Genomic DNA, 22,682 nt, shown 5'->3' on the forward strand with positions numbered 1-22,682 from the left:
CCTTTGGGAGCAGAACTAAGATCTCAGGAGAAGATGGGGTGCTGGGGTTCTCTGGAGGGTGGGGTTTAGAATCATTTGGGACAGGGTTAGGGCATTGGAAGGCGGGATTAGAATACACTGGAGGAGGTGTTAGTTTATTTGGGGATTAGGACCTTGGAAGGACCGGTTAAAATTCTTGGGGGCGGGGTTATTGCCCTTCGGGGATGAGGTAAGAATTCTTGGAGGCAGGGTTAGAAGCCTTGGATGGGCGGTGTTTAAAAAAATCCTTAGGCAGCGGGATTAGGATCTTGGGAGGTGGGGACAGAGATTGGAGTCCCTGGGGTGGGGTCAGAATCTCCTGGGCGGGTTTAGGACACTTGGGGGCGGGATTAGCATCGCCCCGGGCGCGGCTAAGGCGCCCAGATGGTCTGTGGGCGCCACCGAGTCCCTGGTTCCGGCCGGGACGCACCGCCGAGGCCTAGAGGCGAGTGGAAGGGGACGCGGACAGTCCAGCGCCAGAGGGCCCCCCAAAGATGCACGGCACCGAAGCCCCTCGGAGCGCATCCCCAGCCTCTTCTTGAAAGTCAGTCCATCTTCCCCTGGCTCTCGAGCGTCAGGGGACCCCGGGGACTGCCGAGCTGGGGGGGCGCTCGAGCTGCGAGGATCCGGGCTGCCCGCCGGAAGAGGAGCGGGCGCCCAGGTGAGTGCTTCGGACCCGGGGGTCGGGGGACACTGGCCCTCGAACTCGGCCTGACGGTCGGGTCTTCGGGCTGCTGAAGACACCCAGGGTGGTGAGCCTCGTAGGCTGGGGCGCAGCGGAAAGGGACCGTCGGGGGAGCGGCGAACAGGCGGCGGGATGCGGGGGCCGACCCGCGGGGGAGGATGCCCTGACGAACAGCCGAATGGCCCGGCTGCGAACCTGGGAACGCGGGAGGGTGACTTTCTGCCTGAGCCGCCACTTCTCTGGGCCGTCCAGGTTCCTCTTCCGCAAGAGACAAAAAAAAAAAAAAAAAAAGGCTTCAAGGAGCCCGAGAGGGGAAAAGCTCTTACGGTTCCTGCTGGGGCTGGGTGACGGTCACGGTCACGGCGGCTTGGCAGCCATGGTGGGGAAGGGGACAGCTGGCCGTAGGCGTGACAGCGCGAGCCACACCCAGGCAGGGCTGCAGCTGGGTCGGTTCGCTCGCTGGGCTCCCTCCTCCTCCCAGCTGCGCCCTGATTCCCAGGCGGTCTAGGTCGGACCCTGAAACCTCCTGGACAGACCACAGGAGGATGCCTGGCTCCTCACTTTCCTCCTGTGTGACCTTGGACAAGTCACTCACTCTCCCTCTTTAAATTCCAATTTTCTCACCTGTCAAAGAGGGCTATTAGGTCTGTCTTCCAAGACTGCCATGAGATAGAGTATATTAGAGGTCATGTAAGTGAGTTTGGGCTTCCCAGGTGGCGCTAGTGGTAAAGAACTACCTGCCAGTGCAGGAGACATGAGACCTGAGTTTGCTCCCTGGATCAGGAAGATCCCTGGAGGCGGGTGGAGGAGGGCATGGCAACCCACTCCAGTATTCTTGCCTGGAGAATCACACGGACAGAGGAGCCTGGCAGGCTACAGTCTATTGGATGGCAAAGAGTCGGACACAACTGAAAAGACTGAGCATGCCCACAAGTGACAGTTTAGTGCAGTGGCTAAGTAAGGGGTTTGGGGTGGGCAACCTGCCTGTTGGACCTTGGGCAGAGGATGTGGCCATTCTGTGCCTCCGTTTCCACAACTGTAGAATGGGGATATTTGAACTAATGGCTACCTCAGAGGGTCTTTTTAAAATGTATTTATTTATTTATTTGACCGTCCTGGGTCTTAGTCGCAGCATGTGGGATCTAGTTCCCTGACCAAGGATCAAACCCATGCCCCCTGCATCAGGAGCTTAGAGTCTTAGCCATTGGACCACCAGGGAAGCCCCCATAGGGTTGTTTTGAAGATCAGATTGAGTTACTGACAGGTCTAACTGCTTATTTCCTAACAGGTCTAACTGCTTAATATCCATTAACAATGGTCATAGCTATTACAGTCTAGCCTACTGGTTCTAAAACTTAAATGGTACATAAGAATCATCTGGAAAGCTTGTTAAAACACAGATTTGGGAGCCTTGACCGCCGAGTTTGTGATTCAGTAGGTCTGGCACAGGACTCCAAGAATTTTTATTCCCTGGTGATGCTGTTGCTGCTGGTTCAAGGGCCACACTCTGAGAACCACTTTGGCCAGCACAGAGAAAGTCCTCAAAAGATATCGGTTCTCATCATTGCTTTCTCTGCACTATCCTTTTTTTTTGGGGGGGGGGTGTTAAATACAGAAAAGTGAAGAAAGTAATACACTAAATATCTCAGGAACCCATCACCCAGAATTAACAAATGTTCGCATTTTGGCACGTTTGTTTCAGTTTTTTTGAAAAATAAAATTACTAAAAGTAACATAACATTGAGGCCTCCCCACCCTGTATCCATCTTAGTTCTGTTTCTCTCCCTCCCTAGAGGCAATCTCTGTCATGGATTATAGCTCTTCCTGTCTGTGCCTTTAAAAATGTATTACATATATATGTGGGCGCATAAACAATACATAAAATTGTCTTTCATGTTTTAAAGATCTACATAAATGCTGTCTAACTGTGAGATTCTGCGGCAGTTTTCATTTTCCCCTGCCTTGTTATCATTAAGTTGTCAGAATCTAGCCAGAATAAGACATAGAGCTCTAGTTTATTCTTTCTAAGTGGAGGATTCCAGGAGGGGACCATCCTGCCCTAATTCTCATTCCCCCCGAGTTGAACATTCAGGTTGATCCAGGGCTTCATGACAACAAACAACACTGCTGGGGCCAGCCTGGGTGTGTGGTCTTGGGCTTATGTACAGGTGTTTCTAGGGGGAAACACCGAGAGGCTGAGTGGCTCTCCCAAGGGGCATCTTTTGTGTATGAGGAGGACTGAGGCGTGGAAATGTCACCCAGGGGGCCTGAGGCAGAGAAGAGAAAAGAAAGAATCGGCTCTGCGGATCTTCCAGCTCCCTCTAGATCCAGGGCCATGATCACCTGTTCTCAGCTGCAGGAGGGCAAAGATTCTCCTCCACCTTATTCACTACGCCTGACACTTAGTGTATGCTCCAACAATAGGAGCATGCATCTTTTTTTGTTTTGTTTCGCTTTTCAGTTTTTTTGTTTTTCTTTTTGCCTCCCCTCACAGCTTGAGCAATCTTAGTCCCCCAACCAGGTATTGAACCTGGGCCCTCAGTAGTGAAAGCACAGAGTCCTAACCAACGGATAGCCAGGAAATTCCCAGAAGCATGAATCTTTTAAAAAATGTTTGGGTAGCAAGTGTTTTAGTTTATTTTTATAGTCTTCTTTTCTGTGCACCTTATGTTTTATTTAACATAATTAGTAAAATGCTGCATATACAATTTTTATCCCACTTATTTGCTTAGTATTACATTGCAAGCATTTTTCCATGTCATTAAAACATCCTCAAATTTTTAATGACTGAGTACTATTCCACTGTTTGGAATAAACTGTAATTTATTTTAACCATCCTTGCAAAGCACTTTTAGGTAGCTTGCAATTTTTTTAAAATATTTTTTTGATGTGGACCATTTTTAAAGTCTTTATTAAACTTGTTACAGTATTGCTTCTGTTTTGTGTTTTGGTTTTTTGGCAGCAAGGCATGTGGATCTTTGCTTCCCAAACCCACACCCCCTGCATCGGAAAGTGAAGCTTTAACCACTGGGCTGCCAAGGAAGTCCATAGTCTGAAATTTTTAAAACTTTTTTAGGTGAAATTCATATAACATTATAAAATGAACCATTTTTAAGTGAACAACGCAATGGGGCATTCAGTGCGTTCACAGGGTTGTGTGATCAGCACCTCTGTGTAGTTCTCAAACATTTTCATCATCCCAGAAGGAAACGCCATAGTCAGTTATTCCCCTTCCTCCCTCCCCTCAGCCCTTGGCAGCCACCAACCTGCATTTTGTATCAATGGATTAATTTATTATAGATGTTTCATATAAATGGAATTACATAATAGGTGACCTTTTGTGACTGGCTACTTTCAAAGTTCATCCACATTAAATACTGACACATTTAATTCCTTTTATGGCTGAATAGTATTTCATTGTATGTCTATTCTATGATTTGTTTATCCACTCATCTGTAGATGGAAATTCAGGTTGTTTCCACCTTTTGACTATTGTGAGTGGTGATGCTATGAGCATGCATGTACATATGTTTGAGTGCCTGTTTTCAGTTCCCCTGAGTATATACTTAGGAGTAGAATTTCTGGGTCATATAGTAGCTCCATGTTTAACTTTTGAAGAATCACCAAATTATATTCCACTACTTTACATTCCCACCAGCATTGTACAAGAGTTCCAGTTTCTCCACCCTGTGGTCAACACTTGCTATTTTCCTTTTCAAAAATTATCATGAAAACCAGCATTCATTAAGCATGAGTCTCAATCTCACCCCAACCAGGCTGCTCTCTAGGGGCCTCTTACCCCAGAGGGTGAGGAGAGAGTTGTCTGCATTCAGAGGACTGGTCAGGGCTTGGACTTTAAACTCTTTTAGAAAGTAAGTCCCATGAGGGCACAGACGTGTTTGTCTCCAAAACTACTGTATCTCTAACCCCTGGCACCTGAGACATAGTAGGGCCTCAAAAATACAGAATTGAGGGGTGTTGAACACTCCCTTCCCTCCTTTGCCTGAGATATTTCAGCAAATATGTGTGTTTCAGTTGGCCCCACACAAGGATTCTTCTTAAATATGCGCTAACATTTAAAGTCAAGAGAGCTCATAGAAATCTGAATTTCTGTCTTCTCTTGAACTAGAAGAGCTGGAACTAGAACCTTGGTCTCCTGTGCTCTGCTGCTATTCACTCATCGTAGCGTGGGTGATGCTGAGTGGGGCTGCCCTGTAGACTGCCCCTGAACTGTCCAGTTTGCAGCACCCTTGCCTGGACTACCTGCCCCATGTGGATAGCCCTGTGGGCCCCTATAGCTTATTTGAGTTTTCAAACCCAGTCCTAAAATCATGACAAGGCCTCGCTTTTTATAGAAAAGAAATGTCAGGCCCAGAGAGGGTAAGTAACTTTCCCAAGGTTACAGAGTAAGTTAATGGTGCAATCTCTTAGCCTCTGTCTTTCTAAGCCACCCCCACCACAGCGCTTTGGTACCCCACGCCATTTCTCCAGTTTCCTCCACCCCAGGACTGGGAGTTTTAGTGTGTAATTCCAGAGGCATGGGTATGACACAGAAGACACCCTTGCTTGAATGTAAAATGTGTCCTGTTCTTGGCCAGTGGCTGTGGCCACACAGGCTGCACCCTCTGGGTGGCCCTGCCCTGCACTGGGCCTGGTGACAGTCCTCATCCTGATCTATGACACCCACCTGAGCTCCCACCATCACCATGAAATCCTTTGGTCCAGGAGACTTAGGTGCAGCCGAGAGAATAGGAGACCCTCCCTCAGCTCTGCCAGAGAAATGAAGAACCATAGACAGAGCACTGGAGAAAGAAATGGCCACCCACTCCAGTAATCTTGCCTGGAGAATCCCATGGACAGAGGAGCCTGGTGGGCTACAGTCCATAGCGTCGCAAAGAGTCGGTCACGACCGAAGCTACTTAGCACACACGCACGCAGACAGAACGCAGGAGGCCTGAGTTTGAGGGCAAACATTGCCTCATACAAGTTGTGATGGATCAGACAAATCCTTTCATTTCCTGAGTCTCAATTTCCTCATCTAAAAAATGAGGATAAGATGACTACCACCTCATGATTCATGCAGAACGGTATTCCTTTTATGTTAACACACACCAAAAAATGATACTCCATATTGTCTATGAGTGTATATGTGTCAGCCTGAGTCTCCCCAGAAGCAGACCCTAGAAGAGATGTCAAATGCATTCACTGTTTAGTTTGTTTGGGATTCGATCCCAGAAAACCCTGTAGGAGAGTGGGGAAGCAAGACAGAGAAGAGAAGTGAAAGTGAAAGTCACTCAGTCCTGTCCGACTCTTTTCAACCCCATGGACTATATAGTTCATGGAATTCTCCAGGCCAGAATACTGGAGTGGGTAGCCTTTCCCTTCTCCAGGGGATCTTCCCAACCCAGAGATCGAACCCAGGTCAGCAGACAATAAAGATATGATCAAGTCAGTCCCACTGTCGGCACCTGGAGCTCAGTTCTACTGGGAGTGCTGGGAGCCACTGAGCCAGCTCAAGAGGCAGAGGAACTGGGATACTTATCTGCCTGATCCTGTCAGTCACAGCTGATGGGGTTGAGGTCAGCTCCCACAGGCTGACAATCCTCTAGCACTTCCACTTGCCAGGCTCATGGGCAGAGCAGGCACCAAGGACCACAGAGAAATCTCCTAGATGAAGAGATGCAGGTCCTGGCAGTTGGACGTCTAGCGAGTGTTCAGAATGGTGAACAGCTGAGCAAGGGGGCAGGGCACTGACATATCTGCTTTAAAATAATATGCAAATGCACAAGAAGAGGCTAGCTGGGCCGGGGTGGTGAATGGAGGGGTGGCCGTGGAGGGCCTGGAAAGGGTAACTTACAGGCCTTATTCCAAAGGTGCCTTAGATTTAGCTTTATTGTTTTCATTGTTAACAAGGACGATGTAGTGTTTTACTAGGTGATGAAAGGTAATTTTAAAAACAAAATGCATACCTTCTAAAACAGAAAAGAATAGGCTCTGTCAACAATAAAAAAGAAAGTGTAAAAGAGTCAGAGCATGCAATGGAAACTTTGAAGTTTCCATTTGAGGGGTTCAGATTTGGGGGCAGTTGACCTCGGAGCATGGTGGGAGCCTGGAGTGAAAAACTGTCCCTTGGGCGAACTGGCCACCACATCCTTTTGGAAGGGGGTCACCTTCACTCAGCTCCAATCAAGAAAAGACTTTGTTCCTCTCCAAGCAAAGATAAACAAACATGGACAGAACTTCTCAGTTTAAACACACATTTGTGACTATTGTTTAAAAGGAGAAATCTGGGGCACCCTGGCACCTAAGGGCATTTCATTCAGTTAGTCAGGTCCTTGGAGAAGGTGACTCTCAGAAACTGATTAGAGGGAATGCCTGTAGAAGAAGCTAGGAGAGGCTAGGAGAGGCATCAGATAAGATAGTAAGGCACTGTTGTTCAGTCACTCAGTCATATCTGACTCTTTGTGACCCCGTGTACTGCAGCATGGCAGGCCTCCTTGTCCTTCACTATCTCCTGGAGTTTGCTCAAACTCATGTCCATTGTGCTGATGATGCTATCCAACCATCTCATCCTTTGTCACCCCCTTCTCCTCCTGCCTTCAATCTTTCCCAGCATCAGGGTCTTTTCCAATGAGTCAGTTCTTCACATCAGGTGGCCAAAGTATTGGAGCTTCAGCTTCAGCATCAGTCCGTCCAATGAATATTCAGTGTTGATTTTCTTTAGGATTGACTGGTTTGATCTCCTTGCTGTCCAAGGGATTCTCAAGAGTCTTCTCCAGCACCACAATTCAAAAGCATCAATTCTTCGGGGCTTTCCTTCTTTATGGTCCAGCTCTCACATCCGTACATGAATACTAGCAAGGCATGTCTGACTCCAAATGAAAGAATGAGAGAGGAAGGAAGGGAAGAAGCAAGGAAAGGAAGGTAGAAATGTCTTAGACTGCAGGGCAGTTCTAAGGAAGGTTGGCAAGTCTGTCAAGGAGGTTCCATCAGAGGTCCCCCTGGCATGGGCCTGCCTCGGTACCCCTGCCAGACTCAGTCACTGTGTGGGAGCAGCCCAAGGCAACAGTGATGGTCTTCACAGCACAACAGCTGGGGCCACTGGTCAATTCTGCTCTCTGCATTTGGAGATCTGAGAGGCTCATCTTTGCAGTCACCACATAAGATTGTGGGGAAAACCATGAAGAATATAGCTGGGAAGGGGCCAGAAAGTGATAGGAGTTGGGGACAGTGCTCCTATCTTAGCCAGGGTGATAAGAGAAGACCCTGCTGAGAAAGTGAGATCTGCAAGAAGACCTGGGTGAAGAGAAAGAGGCTTTCTGGGTGATGAATGTTACAGAAAGCAGCCTGTGCAATGGCCCTGAGGTAGAAACATGGTTGGTGAGTTGAGGAATAGCAAGAGGCTAGTGTGGCTAAAATGAAAAAATCAAGGGAGGGCTGGAGGAGACAGGACTGTGAGGTTGAGGGGACCCCAGGTCATGGAGCCTTGCCAGCCTTGCCAGAGGTGACTTGGACTCTTACTCCAAGTGAGATGGCAGCCCCTGGATATTTTGAGCAAAGGAGGGACATGATCTGACTTATATTTTAAAAAGCTCACTTATCTGTAAGAGGCAGAAAGGTCATTCAAACCCAGCTCTTTCTGGCTTCCAGTGTTAGTTGCTCAGTCATGTCCAACTCTTTGCAATCCCACGAACTGTAGCCCACCAGACTCCTCTGTCCATGGAATTCTCCAGGCAAGAGTACTGGAGTGGGTTTCCATGCCCTTCTCCAGAGGATCCTCTGGACCCTATATTTTCCCAAACTTCCCTGCCCTCTGCCTACCTTAAAAGTATTCTAAGGAGGCTTACAAGTGCCCTTGAGTTTTGGAGTTGATCAGGTGACCCAGAGGTAACATTGAACATGCTAAAAATTTACTACTTGTTTGGAGCAAGTGGTTGGAACACATACATCTCAGAGTCAACCTTCTGGCTGAATCAGGCAAATGACCAAAGACCTGACTTCCTCTTTCCTATGTTGCTCGGTCACTTGCTGTTGTGTAAACCAGGGCATGACACCTGCCCTCTCTGGGTATTTGCAAAATCAAAGTTTTGAGCTCTTGATCAGAAAGAAGCTGACAGTTGGAAAAGGGAAGAGAAGGAGAGTCAGAGGTGACCCTTAAATGTCCATTATGGATAGCAGTCACTTGGAGGTTTGGCTGGTTCATTCAGAAGAGTCAAGGAACCCAAGAAGAGGGAGCTATGTGCTCCTGAAAACTTTGGGGACTTGGTCCCCAATAGTGGAAGGTTTTTCCCCCTGCCCCCATGGCTGAGCTATTCTGAGAAGGGAAAGTTCCTCTAAATGGACAATCTTGAGCCCTGGGCCCCTGGCGGTCTGCCTTCCTAAACTTCCTGTTTGGGTTACTCATCCCCACCCCCTCCCGCTTTCCCTGCTGTAGCCTCTGAGGCTGACCCAGTGGAGAATGGGAGGCAGGAGAGTTGGGCTCTTGCTCTACCTGCCACTGACCACCTAGGGATCCTCTCTGCTGTGGGCCTCCATTTCCCCATCTGAGAGATGGGTTCCTGTATATGGACAGCCTAATCCACGTCAGGCCCTTTCTAGGCATGGCTTCAGTGCCATCAGCTTCATACTCCACACCCCCTCACCCATTCTAATAGGTCTAGTACCCTCTTTACTTCCTGCTATCAAAACTTCCTATTGAGGCAATCTTTGCCGTAAGCCATTTACACCTGAGTATGAATTGCAATCCTTTGTAAGAATTTCCTTTGCACTTAGCAGGCCTCTTGGAGGTTCAAGGGCACAGAAATCCAACTCAAACTGGCTCAAGCAGAAAAAGAAGGATATTGGAAAGTCCATGAGCATATCTGCTTCATGTAGAGCTGAAGAATCTGTATTTCGTCATTACTAGGCTCTGCTTTGCAACACACATTTTCCAGCCAAATGGGTGATTCTCATTGGCCAGACTTCGTCACAGACCCATCCCTACAGCCAGAGGTTGAAGTCAGCTCTGCCACAGTCCAAGAGTTGAGAATGGGAGAAGGGTGGTTCCCAAAGAAAATTGAGGAGCTATTGTCAGAAGGAGGAGGAGTAGATGCTACACAAGAAAGAACTATAGCTGTCCCCTTCGGAGAACTAATCACCTGACATCTCATTTCATATTTGGGGAAACTGAGGCCCAGAGAAAGGCTGGGACTCGCCTGAGGTCACACAGTGAGTTTGTGGCAGAGGTGGGACTAAACTCCAGGGCTCCTTGCCCCCAGCCCTCAGAAGCCACTGCTTGAGCCTAAAAGCTCCTAGGAAACCACCTGCCGCCCACTCCACAGGATGCTCAGGCAGGGTTCTGAGAGTTCAGGAGGAGTCTCTGAGGCCTCCGTGGCTAGCATGGTGACCATGGGAAGCAGTCAGGCCAAGCAAGCTGAACTTTGTTGTTTCCCTTCCACGCAGTGCCTGCAGAAGCCGAGGGGACAGGGAACTGGTTTCAGGTCCCAGGGGTTTCAGCAGTGAGTTGAGGAAGTGTCTTTGCTGGGGATCAGCTGTTCTAAGTTAATGTGGGGACAGGCAAGCCACTTCTGCTCTCAGAGCCTGGTTTTGAGTCAGATTAGACAAGAAACATGTGTTTTCAGAAATTTCAAAGAGCATTTCAAATCAAATCCCTGTCCCATAGGACTTCAGGCCAAGCCTGAGAAGCAAGTGCCTCCTGTTATAAAGGGCCGGGGCCGGGGCGAGGGTCGGGGTTGGGGTGTACGTAAATGAGGCTCAGAGAGGGCAAGAGCCCTACTCAAGGTCACACAGCAGTCAGTGGAAGAATTGAGATCCAAAGCCAGGTAATCAGACCCCAAGCTTGGCCTTCCTTCCACTACATTGGGGGGTCTCAAATTTCAGTGTGATAAGATTTTCCTGAAGAGTTCTTTGGCATGCAGATTCTATGCCTTCATCCCCAGAAACCCTAGTTCATTCAATTCAGAGTGTTGCCTGGAATAGTCAAGAGTCAGTGAGGACTCTTTGGGTACAAGTGGCAGAAATCCAGCTCAAACTGGCTTAGGCAAAATTGAGATTTTACTTGCTCGTGAATTAAAAAAATTCTGAGGTTGAAAAGTTTTAGGCATAGCTGGATCCAGGTGTTCAAACATGTCTTCGGGAATCACTTTGTCCCCATTGCTCACCTCTGCTGTCTTCTGTAATGGCTTCCCTCTAAGGCCGTCCCTCCCTTCATGATGTCAGAATGGCTCCCAAGAGCTCCAGTTTCCTACATTCACACCTACATCTATACTCACATCTATACCTATATCTACATCCATTTTCATACCCACACCCACTTACATCCACATCTATACCTACATCTATACCTATGTCCACATCAACAGCTACATCCACATTCACATCCACATCTACAACAATGCTTATAGAAAGAGAGTGCCTTTTCCCTAATTTTCCCAGCAAAACCCCAGGGCAGACCGCCTCAGATAGGATCACATACATACCTATAACTGAACCAACCACCGTTGGTTGTCAGGAAGACATGGAGTTCCCTAATGGGCTGGTCCTGTATCAAGTTGTCAATCCCTGAAGGCAAGGGAGGGGTTAGCCCCCCAGAAGCCCCACTGAAGGCTGGGTTCCTAGGGAATATCCAGGCACGGTTCTCAGAAAAGGGATGGATGCTGAGGAAGAAAAAGCAAAAAATATTCACCATGCCCAGTTCTCGACTAGAATGATCACACGAATCACCTGGGCCTCGTAAAAACGTACATTCTGATTTGGGAGATAGGGCCTGAGATTCTTCATTTCTAACAGCTCAAATACGATGCTGTTGCTGGTTTCCATGCTGGCCGTGCTCCGAGTAGCCAGGCACTCTGTTACATTTCTAACTAATTTGAGCCACTCTGTGGTCTCCACCCTGCAGAGAGGCCCTGGGTTATATAAACTTCTTCCCTCGCCCTCTCCCCACCCCATCCCATGGTTCCAAAACCCAGCCAAACACCAGCATTATCTATTGGGGAAAAAGTGAAAGTTGCTCAGTTCTGTCTGCCTCTTTGCGGCCCCACGGACTATACAGTCCATGGAATTCTCCAGGCCAGGGTACTGGAGTGGGTAGCCTTTCTCTTCTCTAGGGGATCTTCCCAACCCAGGGACTGAACCCAGGTCTCCCACATTCCAGGCAGATTCTTTACCAGCTGAGCCACCAGGGAAGCCCAAGAATACTGGAGTGGGTAGCCTATACCTTCTCCAGCAGATCCTCCCAACCCAGGATTCTTTACTAACTGAGCTATCAGGGAAGCCCATTTGGGAACCACTTGTCAACATATGGGGGCTTCCCTTGTGGCTCAGCTGGTAAAGAATCTGCTTGCAATGTGGGAGACCTGAGTTCGATCCCTGGGTTGGGAAGATACCCTGAAGAAGGGAAAGGCTACCCACTCCGGTATTCTCGCCTGGATCACAAAGAGTCGTCCAGGACTGGACTTTTTTTTTCATTTTGTCAACACATTGACAAAGTGTGCAACTTTCACTTGTCAACATATTGCAGACTCAGCTGTCAAATCACTGTCCCCTGTGTTCTTCGGTGACCCTTATAAGAGGATCCACATAATAATTCTCTTTTGAATTTAGTGCTCAAAAAATATTTGTTTCTGTCAGTAAATTGCCATGCTTCCCAGGGTTTTATGTTAACAATGCACAAATTCCCATTTTTATCTTGGCTAATAGGAAGCTCAGAGATAAATCTAGTACCCAATGGCAGTAGCAGTAACACCCCAGGCTTCTGATTCAATCATCTTTCCTTTCAACTGGTGCAACAGAACCCTTTTTGAGTCTTGAAGTGCTCTGTACATGGTTTACTATCATAAGCTCCCTCAAATTCTCTTTGAAAGACAGTGCTTCTATGAAACATTCTTGAATTTCCCCAAATCTTTATTGAAATCCCTCCCTCTCTTCAAAATTCAACTCATTATCCTGCTGCTCACAGGTTGTTTTTACTATGAACTAAGTAACATATATATGTTAGTGGAAGAACCTGGATATATATTAGATTCACAAAATGGCTTGATATTACATACGTCTTGCAGGTTGTTTTTCTCACTCAACAAGTATTTTAGAAGTCTTTGCATGGTTCTGACTGTGTTTGCCAATACCTAACAGCTCCTTGGGAATGTAATTCTGTGTGTCCAGTCTTTGCATCCCAGCTGGAGCAGGAGCCAGGTCCAGATGCCTTTACCTTGGACTGACTACAGAAAGCATGGGCTCTGGGCACACATTTACTCACTGACCATGTGTTATGCTCCTACTGTGTGCCAGCAAGGTGCTGAGCTGAGCACCGAGGGACACAGACATGAGCAGGACCAGTCTCTGGGGTGCTGCAGTCATGGCAATGTTCTGTATCTGCACTGCTGAGTAGAGTAGCTTCAGCCACAGACAGCTCTCTCTCTCTTTTTAATGTTTATTTATTTCTTTGGTCGGGTCTTAGTTGCAGCACACAGAATCTTAGTGGTAGCTTGCAGGGATCTTTAGTTGTGGCATGTGGGATCTAGTTCCCTGGCCAGGATTCCAGCTCAGGCCCCCATTCATTGGGAGCACAGTGTCTTAGCTACCGGACCACAAGGGAAGTCCTCACAGACAGCTCTTGAGTACAGGAAACATGGCAAGTCCTAGCTGAGATGTGCTATACATGTAAAACACACACTGAGATATGAAGACTCAACATTAAAAAAAAAAGAATATAAAGTATCTCATTGATCATTTTATGTTGATCACATATTAGTAATAATTTTGACATATTGGGAAAATAAATACATCTTAAAATTAATTCCCTTGTTTCTTTTTACCTTGAAAAAACACGTCTGTGGAAAATTTTAAATTATATACGTGGCTCACGTTACATTGCTGTGTCTGCTGCTGCTAAGTCGCTTCAGTCGTGTCCGACTCTGTGCGACCCCATAGACGGCAGCCCGCCAGGCTCCGCCGTCCCTGGGATTCTCCAGGCAAGAATACTGGAGTGGGTTGCCATTTCCTTCTCCAGTGCATGAAAGGGAAAAGTGAAAGTGAAGTCGCTCAGTCGTGTCCGACTCTTAGCGACCCCACGGACTGCAGCCTACCAGGCTCCTCCATCCATGGGATTTTCCAGGCAAGAGTACTGAAGTGGGGTGCCATTGCCTTCTCCGTTGCTGTGTCTAGTGGTCATGAAAATGAACATTTCAGAGGCCACTCCAGGCAAAGCAGTGGAGTGGTTCTCTTGGTTTAGGGGAAAATCACATTTTATGCAAATTTGACTCTTGCCCATATACCACTTAAAAAAAAATACTTCATTGTGCAAAAGTTGAACTAACAGGAATTCCGTATTTTAAGAAGTTAACTTCTCAAGTATTGTGATATCTTTAAACATGAGGGCCAAAGGACTTGCAAACAGTGTTGCCCCAGGGCAGGGCCACATCTACCAGTAAATGGAAATGATATGATTAGCACTTCTGTAGAACTTACTGTGTGGCAGATGCCTTCACAGTTCTCAACTTACTCTGTGCTCACCACCACCCTGGATCATGTGTTCATATGTTCAGAGAGCTACCCCTCAAGACCCTGTTCAGTTCAGTTTAGTCACTCAGTCATGTCTGACTCTTTGTGACCCCATGAACTGGAGCACGCCAGGCCTCCCTGTCCATCACCAACTCCTGGAGTCCACCCAAACTCATGTCCATTGAGTCGGTGATACCATCCAACCATCTCATCTTCTGCCGTCCCCTTCTCCTCCTGCTCTCAATCTTTCCCAGCATCAGGGTCTTTTCCAATGAGTCAGCTCTTCACATCAGGTGGCCAAAGTATTGGAGTTTCAGCTTCAACATCAGTCCTTCCAATGAACACCCAGGACTGATCTCCTTTAGGATGGACTGGTTGGATCTCCTTGCAGTCCAAGGGACTCTCAAGAGTCTTCTCCAACACCACAGTTCAAAAGCATCAATTCTTCGGTGCTCAGCTTTCTTTATAGTCCAACTTTCACATCCATATATGACCACTGGAAAAACCATAGCCTTGACTAGATGGACCTTTGTTGACAAAGTAATGTCTCTGCTTTTTAATATGCTATCTCAGTTCAGTTCAGTTCAGTCGCTCAGTCGTGTCCGACTCTCTGCGACCCCATGAATTGCAGCACGCCAGGCCTCTCTGTCCATCACCAACTCCCGGAGTCTACCCAAACCCATGTTCATCGAGTCGGTGATGCCATCCAACCATCTCATCCTCTGTCATCCCCTTCTCCTCCCGCCCCCAATCCTACCCAGCATTAGGGTCTTTTCCAATGAGTCAACCCTTCGCATGAGGTGGCCAAAGTATTGGAGCTTCAGCTTCAACATCAGACCTTCCAATGAACACCCAGGATTGATCTCTTTTAGGATGGATTGATTGGATCTCCTTGCAGTCCAAGAAACTCTCAAGAGTCTTCTCCAACACCACAGTTCAAAAGCATCAATTCTGTGGCGGTCAGCTTTCTTCACTGTCCAACTCTCACATCCATACATGACCACTGGAAAAACCATAGTCTTGACTAGACGGACTTTTGTTGGCAAAGTAATGTCTCTGCTTTTAAACATGCTATCTAGGTTGGCCATAACCTTCCTTCCAAGTAGTAAGCGTCTTTTAATTTCATGGCTGCAGTCACCATCAGCAGTGATTCTGGAGCCCAAAAAAGTAAAGTCTGACACTGATTCCACTGTTTCCCCATCTATTTCCCATGGAGTGATGGGACCAGATGCCATGATCTTAGTTTTCTGAACGTTGAGCTTTAAGCCAACTTTTTCACTCTCCTCCTTCACCTTCATCAAGAGGCTCTTTAGTTCTTCTTCACTTTCTGCCATAAGGGTGGTGTCATCTGCATATCTGAGGTTATTGATATTTCTCCCAGCAATTTTGATTCCAGCTTGTGCTTCCTCCAGCCCAGTGTTTCTCATGATGTACTCTGCATATGAGTTAAATAAGCAGGGTGACAATATACAGCCTTGACGAACTCCTTTTCCTATTTGGAACCAGTCTGTTGTTCCATGTCCAGTTCTAACTGTTGCTTCCTGACCTGCATACAGGTTTCTACAGAGGCAGGTCAGGTGGTCTGGTATTCCCATCTCTTTCAGAATTTTCCACAGTTTATTGTGATCCACACAGTCAAAGGCTTTGGCATAGTCAATAAAGCAGAAATAGATGTTTTTCTGGAACTCTCTTGCTTTTTCGATGATCCAGCGGATGTTGGCAATTTGATCTCTGGTTCCTCTGCCTTTTCTAAAACCAGCTTGAACATCTGGAATTTCACGGTTCACGTATTGCTGAAGCCTGGCTTGGAGAATTTTGAGCATTACTTTACTAGACCCTATGGTCACAATGAATTTGTAAGTTGATGAAGGAATACCAAATACATGCTCAGAGAGGTGGAGGGAGCTGCTCTACCTCCCACAGCCATCCTCTTCCCAGATCACCCTTAACTTAATCAAAATATATGAAATGGAATATGATTTCCTGTCATACAAAACCTCACAATATGCTATTTTATTTCCCACAACTGTAATACATATTTATCACAAGCCAGAGAGGTGTTGTTTTTCGTTTTCACTGCATATGAGTACGTTATAAAACAGTGATTAATTGCAATAACTTTTCAAATTAATGATCCAGCGCTCCAGGAGTCTGGATCAGTTTCTTACTTTATTCGCAAAAGGAGGATGAAGCAGAAACCACTTAAGTCTTTAGGTGGTAAACTGTTCCCAATTCCCACCAGGACAGACAAAAACATCCTTGTAAATGAAAAGAATCTTTTAAAAAAAATAAGTAAATAACTCCTTAAACCTAGGAATTTGGGTTTTTTCCTTAAGCCACAAACACATGTTCATTTTAACAAGATAAGTATAACTGCTTTAGAAGAAAATTGCAATTGTGCAGAGATGAGGAAAACAATTACTTCCTTATGTGACTTCTCAGCAAACACATGCACATTTTGAGATAAGAATAAAACATTTCTACCACTTTAACAATGAAGTTTTGACTCTGATCGGATCAATGTGTTTCCTTTAAGTGTCTTTAAATTTGATTAATCCATCAGCAAAGTCTGTCAGCTCCAAAATATGTAAGTTGATAATGTAAGGGATACCAAAATATCCCCTGACCCTTTCTGCTTCTTACCCACCTTAGCCACCACCCCAGGCCAGGCCACCATCAAGCATCTCAAGCCTGGACTTCTGACCTATTCTCTAAAGGCCATACTCCACCGAGCAGCTGAACAGCTGACAGGGTTATTTAAAGTGTAGCTTGAATCCTGTCATCCTTGTGCATGAAACTTCCCCTGGTTTCCCCTCAGCCTTAGAATGCAATCCAAATTCCTCACCACTGTAAAGATGGGGCAGCCTCGTCATATACTGTCTGCTCCCTCCTGCCTGTGATCCAGCCACACTGGCCTCCTTTCAGTGCCTGATTCTCTTCAAGCACATTCCAGCCTCAGGGCCTTTGCACTCACTGTTTGCACTGACTCGCTTGGAACACTGTTCCCTCAGAGTGTTACATAGCTGACTCCTTGGTGTCAGTTGGGCCCCAGGTCCAACATCACCTTCTGAGAGAGGCCTTCCCCAGCCACCCTGTCTAAAGAGGCCCCGCACGGTTGTTCCCTATCAACATCTTCTTTGAGCATCCTCACATGTTTCACTAACTAAACATATCCTGTTAATTATTTGTTACCTGTTCTTTATCTGTGTCTCCCATCCATCTCCAGGGTGAGCTCCAATAGGGGCGTGAACTTGCTTGTCTTTAGTCATGATTTAGAAAAGTGCTCAGTAGGGAATTCCCTGGTGATCCAGTGGTTTGATCCCGCGCCTCCACTGCAGGGAGCACGGGTTCCATCCCTGACTGGGGAACTAAGATCCCACGTGCCATGTGGCGTCGCAAAATCAAATACATAAATAAAAATTTAAAGACAGAAATTTAAAGGAAGAAAAGTGCTCAGTAAATGTTTACCCAGTGAATGAATGAATGACCAAATAAATCCATGAGAGAAAGAAGGGAAGGAAGAAAAAGAGGGAGGGAGGGAGGAAAGAAGGAAGCTGTTACAAGGCAATTATAAAGTGATATGAGGGGTATGGTGGCTTGATTGTTTGAGCCACATTGTGTAACCTGATCTCTATCATTTAATGTAAAATATTAACTTATTATATAATGAGAGTATAGTCTTACTGTTTGCTTGGAGCCTGACTCTAGACTATTTCTCCACCCACGTACTTTCTCATCCTCCCAACACTCTGAGAGTAGGCTGTATTATTATCCCCATTTCGCTGATGAGAAACTAAGGCTAGGGAGCAGGGGGAGTGATAAGTGAGCAGTTAGTGTGGGGGTGGGAGGGACCAAGTATCAGCTCAGGCTTTCTGATCCCCGAGTGTGTTGAATTTCAATGATCATCACGATTTATTCTCTCAATAAACTTCCCATCGCCGGCGTCCGTGGTAGCATGACTTTGACAACTTGTCAGCTCCGTGTGGGTGTGTGGCAGACGTGGATGTGGGGAAGCCCAGAGATGACAAGGGCAGAGTGAGCTCTGTAAGGTGAGGGTCAGGTCGGGGGGCGGACACAGGGAGGGGAGCCAGCCTGGGAACAGGGGGTCTCAAGCCCAGCATCAAAGACTCCCCCTTGCGGGGATCAGAGCAAGCTGGGCTCATCTCCCTTCTCTCTACCGCAGGATGGGGTGCGTGAAGTCCAAGTTCCTCCGGAACGGAGGCAAGGTCTCAAAAACTGAGCCCAACACCAACCCACACAACACCGTGTATGTGCCGGATCCCACGTCCTCGGGCAAGCGGGTGAGTGGGGGAAGAAAGGGGACACCAGTGGCTATCTGGGGCTGCCCCACACTGCCCCAAACTGCCCTCACAGTTCCCTGTTCTCCCAAGGGTGAACAGGGTGAATTTGGGGTGAAATGGAGCTGACCAGTCACCAGCAGCACCCTGACTCCCCGGGATACACCAGCACCGAGCACCTCGGGCAAGGTCACTGCTTCTTGTCTGGCTGCCCAGGCCTTGGCCCCTCAGCCTGGGTGACCAGGTCCCAGGGGGCATGGGCGGCCTCCACACCCGGGCAGTACCATAATCAGTGCTGAGGGTAATGAGCGAGCCGCTTAGTCACAACAGCAGTTGAAGAAATGATGGTAATGATGACAGTATCAGTATCATGGGGATAACTGTAATAACAATGTTAGTAATAACAGTAACAACAATACTAGTGGGAATACAACAGCAATGGCGGTAGGAACTACAGCACAGAGTCTGTGAGAGAAGTGGTAATACTAGCAGAGGTATCTGCTCACTTCTGTTACACTTATATAGAGCTCACGATGAACCAAGTACCATCCTTGGTAAGAACCAAGCACCATCACAGTGGTGCTCTTGTGGGCCACAAGTTGTTTTATACCCATTTTAGAGATGAGAGGCAGACATTAAGTGGCTTGCTGAAGGCTGAGTGGTTAGTAGGGATTCAAACCCAGTGCCTGTCCCGGTGTCCCAGCGGTAGGAACAAAGTAACAGGCAGCCAACTGCTAGTGACAGGAGCGGTAGCCATGGTGGCAACAGAGGGGGCCTGGGGGCAGCGTTTGCCACAGAAGTCACCCTACTAGTCATGGTAGTTGTGATGCTTTGAAGAGTAGTAACGATAGTAATAGCGGCGGTTACAGTAATAGCACTAGTAACAGCGCTGACAGTACTGTTACTGCTGTTAAGAGCAGCAGTAACAGTTGTAATAAGCATTATCGTTCTTTGAACATCTACTATGGTCTGGGCACTTGGGTGAGCTGTTTCTGTACCATTAATTCTCACCGAAAGCCGCGAGGCTGGAGTTAACGCTTCTTACAGCCAGGGTGACAGAGCCTCAGAGTTAAATGGCTCTGTGCTGGGAGGCAGCAGAGCTGGGTCATTCTAAACCCAACGCTGGGGTTCTCTCTCCTCTGGGGTCCTTCCGTCCATCCCCTTATCTGAAGCCATCCTGGCAAGTACAGCCTCCAGAGGCAGGGGTGCACTTCTTCCTGGTGCTCCTTGGAAAGTGCTTCCTCGTGTTGAAGGGAGGCCTATTACCCCATAACCCTTACTCCTGGATCCTATACCTCCCCCCTTAGTCCTGCCCCAAACACATCCACAACCTTTGCTCCGTGAGAGCTTGTAGAGATGGAAGGCAAAGATCTTATCCCAACCCACCCTTTCCTTCCAAATCATCCTTCACACAACATGGGTTCCTGGCCTCTCTTTACCTGCTTGCCTTTCTCCAGGCGTGATGCCTAGAACAGGACTAATTCTGGAAACAGGAGAAGAGTGGAATAGTCACCTCCCGTCTTCTGACACTTGACCTCCATTAAGACAGCCTGAGTTTACAAGAACTTCCCACACTGGTGATGTCCTGAGGTGACATCCTAAACCCTAAGTCACTCCCAGGTCAGCTTCTCTCCTAACTTGCGTGGCCCGGGCCCCTTTCTGTGGCCAGAGCTCCAGATTGTCAGGTTCTCTGAGGCCCCCTGACTTGTCCCCAGGGGGAAGTAGAGGTTTTCTCCCACCAGTTTTCATCTGTTCTCTCTGAACATCAAGTTTAAGGGACATTATTATCAGCCATTCATTGCTCTGCTCACGCAGAGCTTTGATTTAGCAGTAATGTAGTAATTGAGAAAGGATTCCCAGGTCAAATCAGCTTGCAAAACGCTGGGCCCCACACTCCTTTCCGTAGGACTTCCCAGAGCCTTTATCAATCTTTGTAATGGGCTTTATGCATCTCCCCCAAAAGGATATACTTAGTGTTTCCCAAACCTATTTCTTTAAATTAGCATTTACTTACATGTGTGACACACAAATTTATTCTCTCTGAAAATAAAAATCACAAACTACAGTTAAAACTACAGTGTCTACTGACCAATGCCCTCCTCCCTAGAAATACCATACCCCAGCCCAGAGGTAACAGCTGTTGTCAGTTTAGCAAGGAACCTTGCAAACTTCTTTCCATGAATTTATTCCCACCTGTACAGTATGTGTCCACAGAAATTGTTTAGGATGTGTGAGTGTGTGTTTTATACCAGCATATCATATGTACCATTCTGAAGAACTAGCTTTGTTTACTCAACAATGTACCTTTGAGGTCTCGCTGTGTCAGGAATGAAGTGGCCTCCCTCCTATAAGAGCTGCTTAGAGCAGCTCCCTTAATTTGGTGCTGATTCCCTTTTGGATGGACACTTAGGTTGTTTTACATAGTGGAGCCTTTATTCATGGGCCTGCTGGTAGACCTAGGATTTCTTCAGACTTGGAAAACACTGATCTGGACCAACCCTCCTCACTGTATGTTGAGGGGAAGGGACAAGTCAGTGTCCCCTAGTATGTCTAAGGCAGAGCCCACAACCCTAGAGATCTCCATCCTTGTGCTAGCTGTGCCCCTAATGTGCTGTGTTACCTTGGGCACTTCCCCAGCCCTCTCTGGGCCTCCTCCCATGACACATGGGGCTGGGATATCCTTTTTTGACACAAACCTTCCATGGCTCCACACACATTGTTGGATTCATTCTCTTCTCCCGTTTCTTCCCCACAGTGGCCTGACAGTAGCAATGGCAACCCACCAGGGTTCACAGAGGGTAAGTAACTGGCAGGCACATGCAGTGGGGTCTGGTGATTGGGGTGAGTATCTGAAAGGCACGTGCAGTGGAGTCTGGTGATTGTAGAGGATTAGGTTAGGTGCTTGGTGAGAGCTTGAAGCAAAAATCCAAAACAGTCAAAACCACCCTTGAAAATCCCCTAATTTGCCCCCAAAGTACTTAGTACAGGCCATTGTGTTTCTATAGTGCTATTTCACAGCATGAACATAACTCCAAGAATGTGGTGCAGCAAGATGGTTACTTGTACCATGAACAGAGACATCAAGGGGTCCAGGGCTGGGTGCCAGGTGTTCGGGTGGGAAATACCCAGGGCTGTGGGTGTGCTCAGATAAAGCCTCACCGTCCCATGTGTCTCCCTTCCCAACAGGTTCTGAGGATATCATTGTGGTTGCCCTGTATGATTATGATGCTATTCACCATGAAGACCTCAGTTTCCAGAAGGGGGACCAGATGGTGGTCCTGGAGGAGTGAGTCCCCATCCCACTTCCCCTAAGACATAGCTGTCTCCAGTACTCAATTTTGCTCTCTTTTGTGTTTCAATAAAGAACCTAATGGGCTATATTATACTAGAGTGTAAATGACTGGTGAGAATGTGATCATAATAAAAGAAGAAGGGTTTGCTGTTAACCTGGGTTTTAACCACAGGAAAGGGGCTTGTGTGCTTGCTAATGGTGCACATCCAGGCAAGGATGGACAGTTGACAGTGCTTTCCTAGGGAAGCCTTCCTTGGACTCCTATGATTAAGTGGCAGGCTTACGTACAGAGCAGACCCTGTTGAGGTGACTTTGCATTCAGATCTGTGGATCTCTGAGTTTGCTACCTCCAATCTCCTATAATCCTCACCATTGCTAGATGTAGTGTCTAATATGTGCTGGGACTGCTTATGCTTGGTCAGACTCCTGAGCCCAGTCCCTCTGGCCAGCAAGCCACTGTGAGTCTGCCATGGGCATAGGGCCCTGCCTAATATGTGGTTGGTAAGGTCAAGGCCACAAGTCCAGGGAATGAGAGTGAGGCCAAAGACCTAGGACTGTGGGCTGTGAATATAGAGACAGGGCTTGATTCCAGCCCCGGATGGATCCTTGGATGCACAGTGAGAGTTGTTGTAAAGATATTTACCTTCATCATGGGGTGCAGGCTGGGGGCTGGGACAGTAGTGGCCCTGCCCTTCACCCTGTTGTTGGGGGTATTCTAGGCCACGGCTGGGGGGTTGACCCCTTTGCTCCCTTCTGCCCCCCAGGTCTGGGGAGTGGTGGAGAGCGCGATCTCTGGCCACCCGGAAAGAGGGCTACATCCCAAGCAACTACGTCGCCCGTGTCAACTCTCTGGAGACAGAGGAGTGAGTATTCCATCTCCCTGCCCTCCAGA

At 47.5% G+C, this 22,682-nt stretch overlaps 1 protein-coding gene across 2 annotated transcripts in view; it reads left to right on the forward strand.

Annotated features, from left to right (window-relative positions):
- Window positions 1-385: 385 nt before the first annotated feature.
- The window catches only part of HCK (HCK proto-oncogene, Src family tyrosine kinase), a 45,039-nt gene continuing 22,742 nt past the window's right edge, over window positions 386-22,682 (forward strand). For both annotated transcript variants that reach the window (XM_081559573.1, XM_081559574.1), the window contains exons 1-5: window positions 386-679; window positions 18,384-18,501; window positions 21,254-21,296; window positions 21,685-21,784; window positions 22,555-22,653. In XM_081559573.1, coding sequence (XP_081415699.1) covers window positions 18,385-18,501; window positions 21,254-21,296; window positions 21,685-21,784; window positions 22,555-22,653 — 359 coding nt within the window. In that variant the 5' untranslated portion in view covers window positions 386-679; window position 18,384. The remainder of the gene's footprint in view (window positions 680-18,383; window positions 18,502-21,253; window positions 21,297-21,684; window positions 21,785-22,554; window positions 22,654-22,682) is intronic.

This window comes from Giraffa tippelskirchi, chromosome 13 (assembly GCF_054371585.1).
Source record: "Giraffa tippelskirchi isolate mGirTip1 chromosome 13, T2T-mGirTip1v1.2.pri, whole genome shotgun sequence".
NCBI lineage: Eukaryota > Metazoa > Chordata > Mammalia > Artiodactyla > Giraffidae > Giraffa > Giraffa tippelskirchi.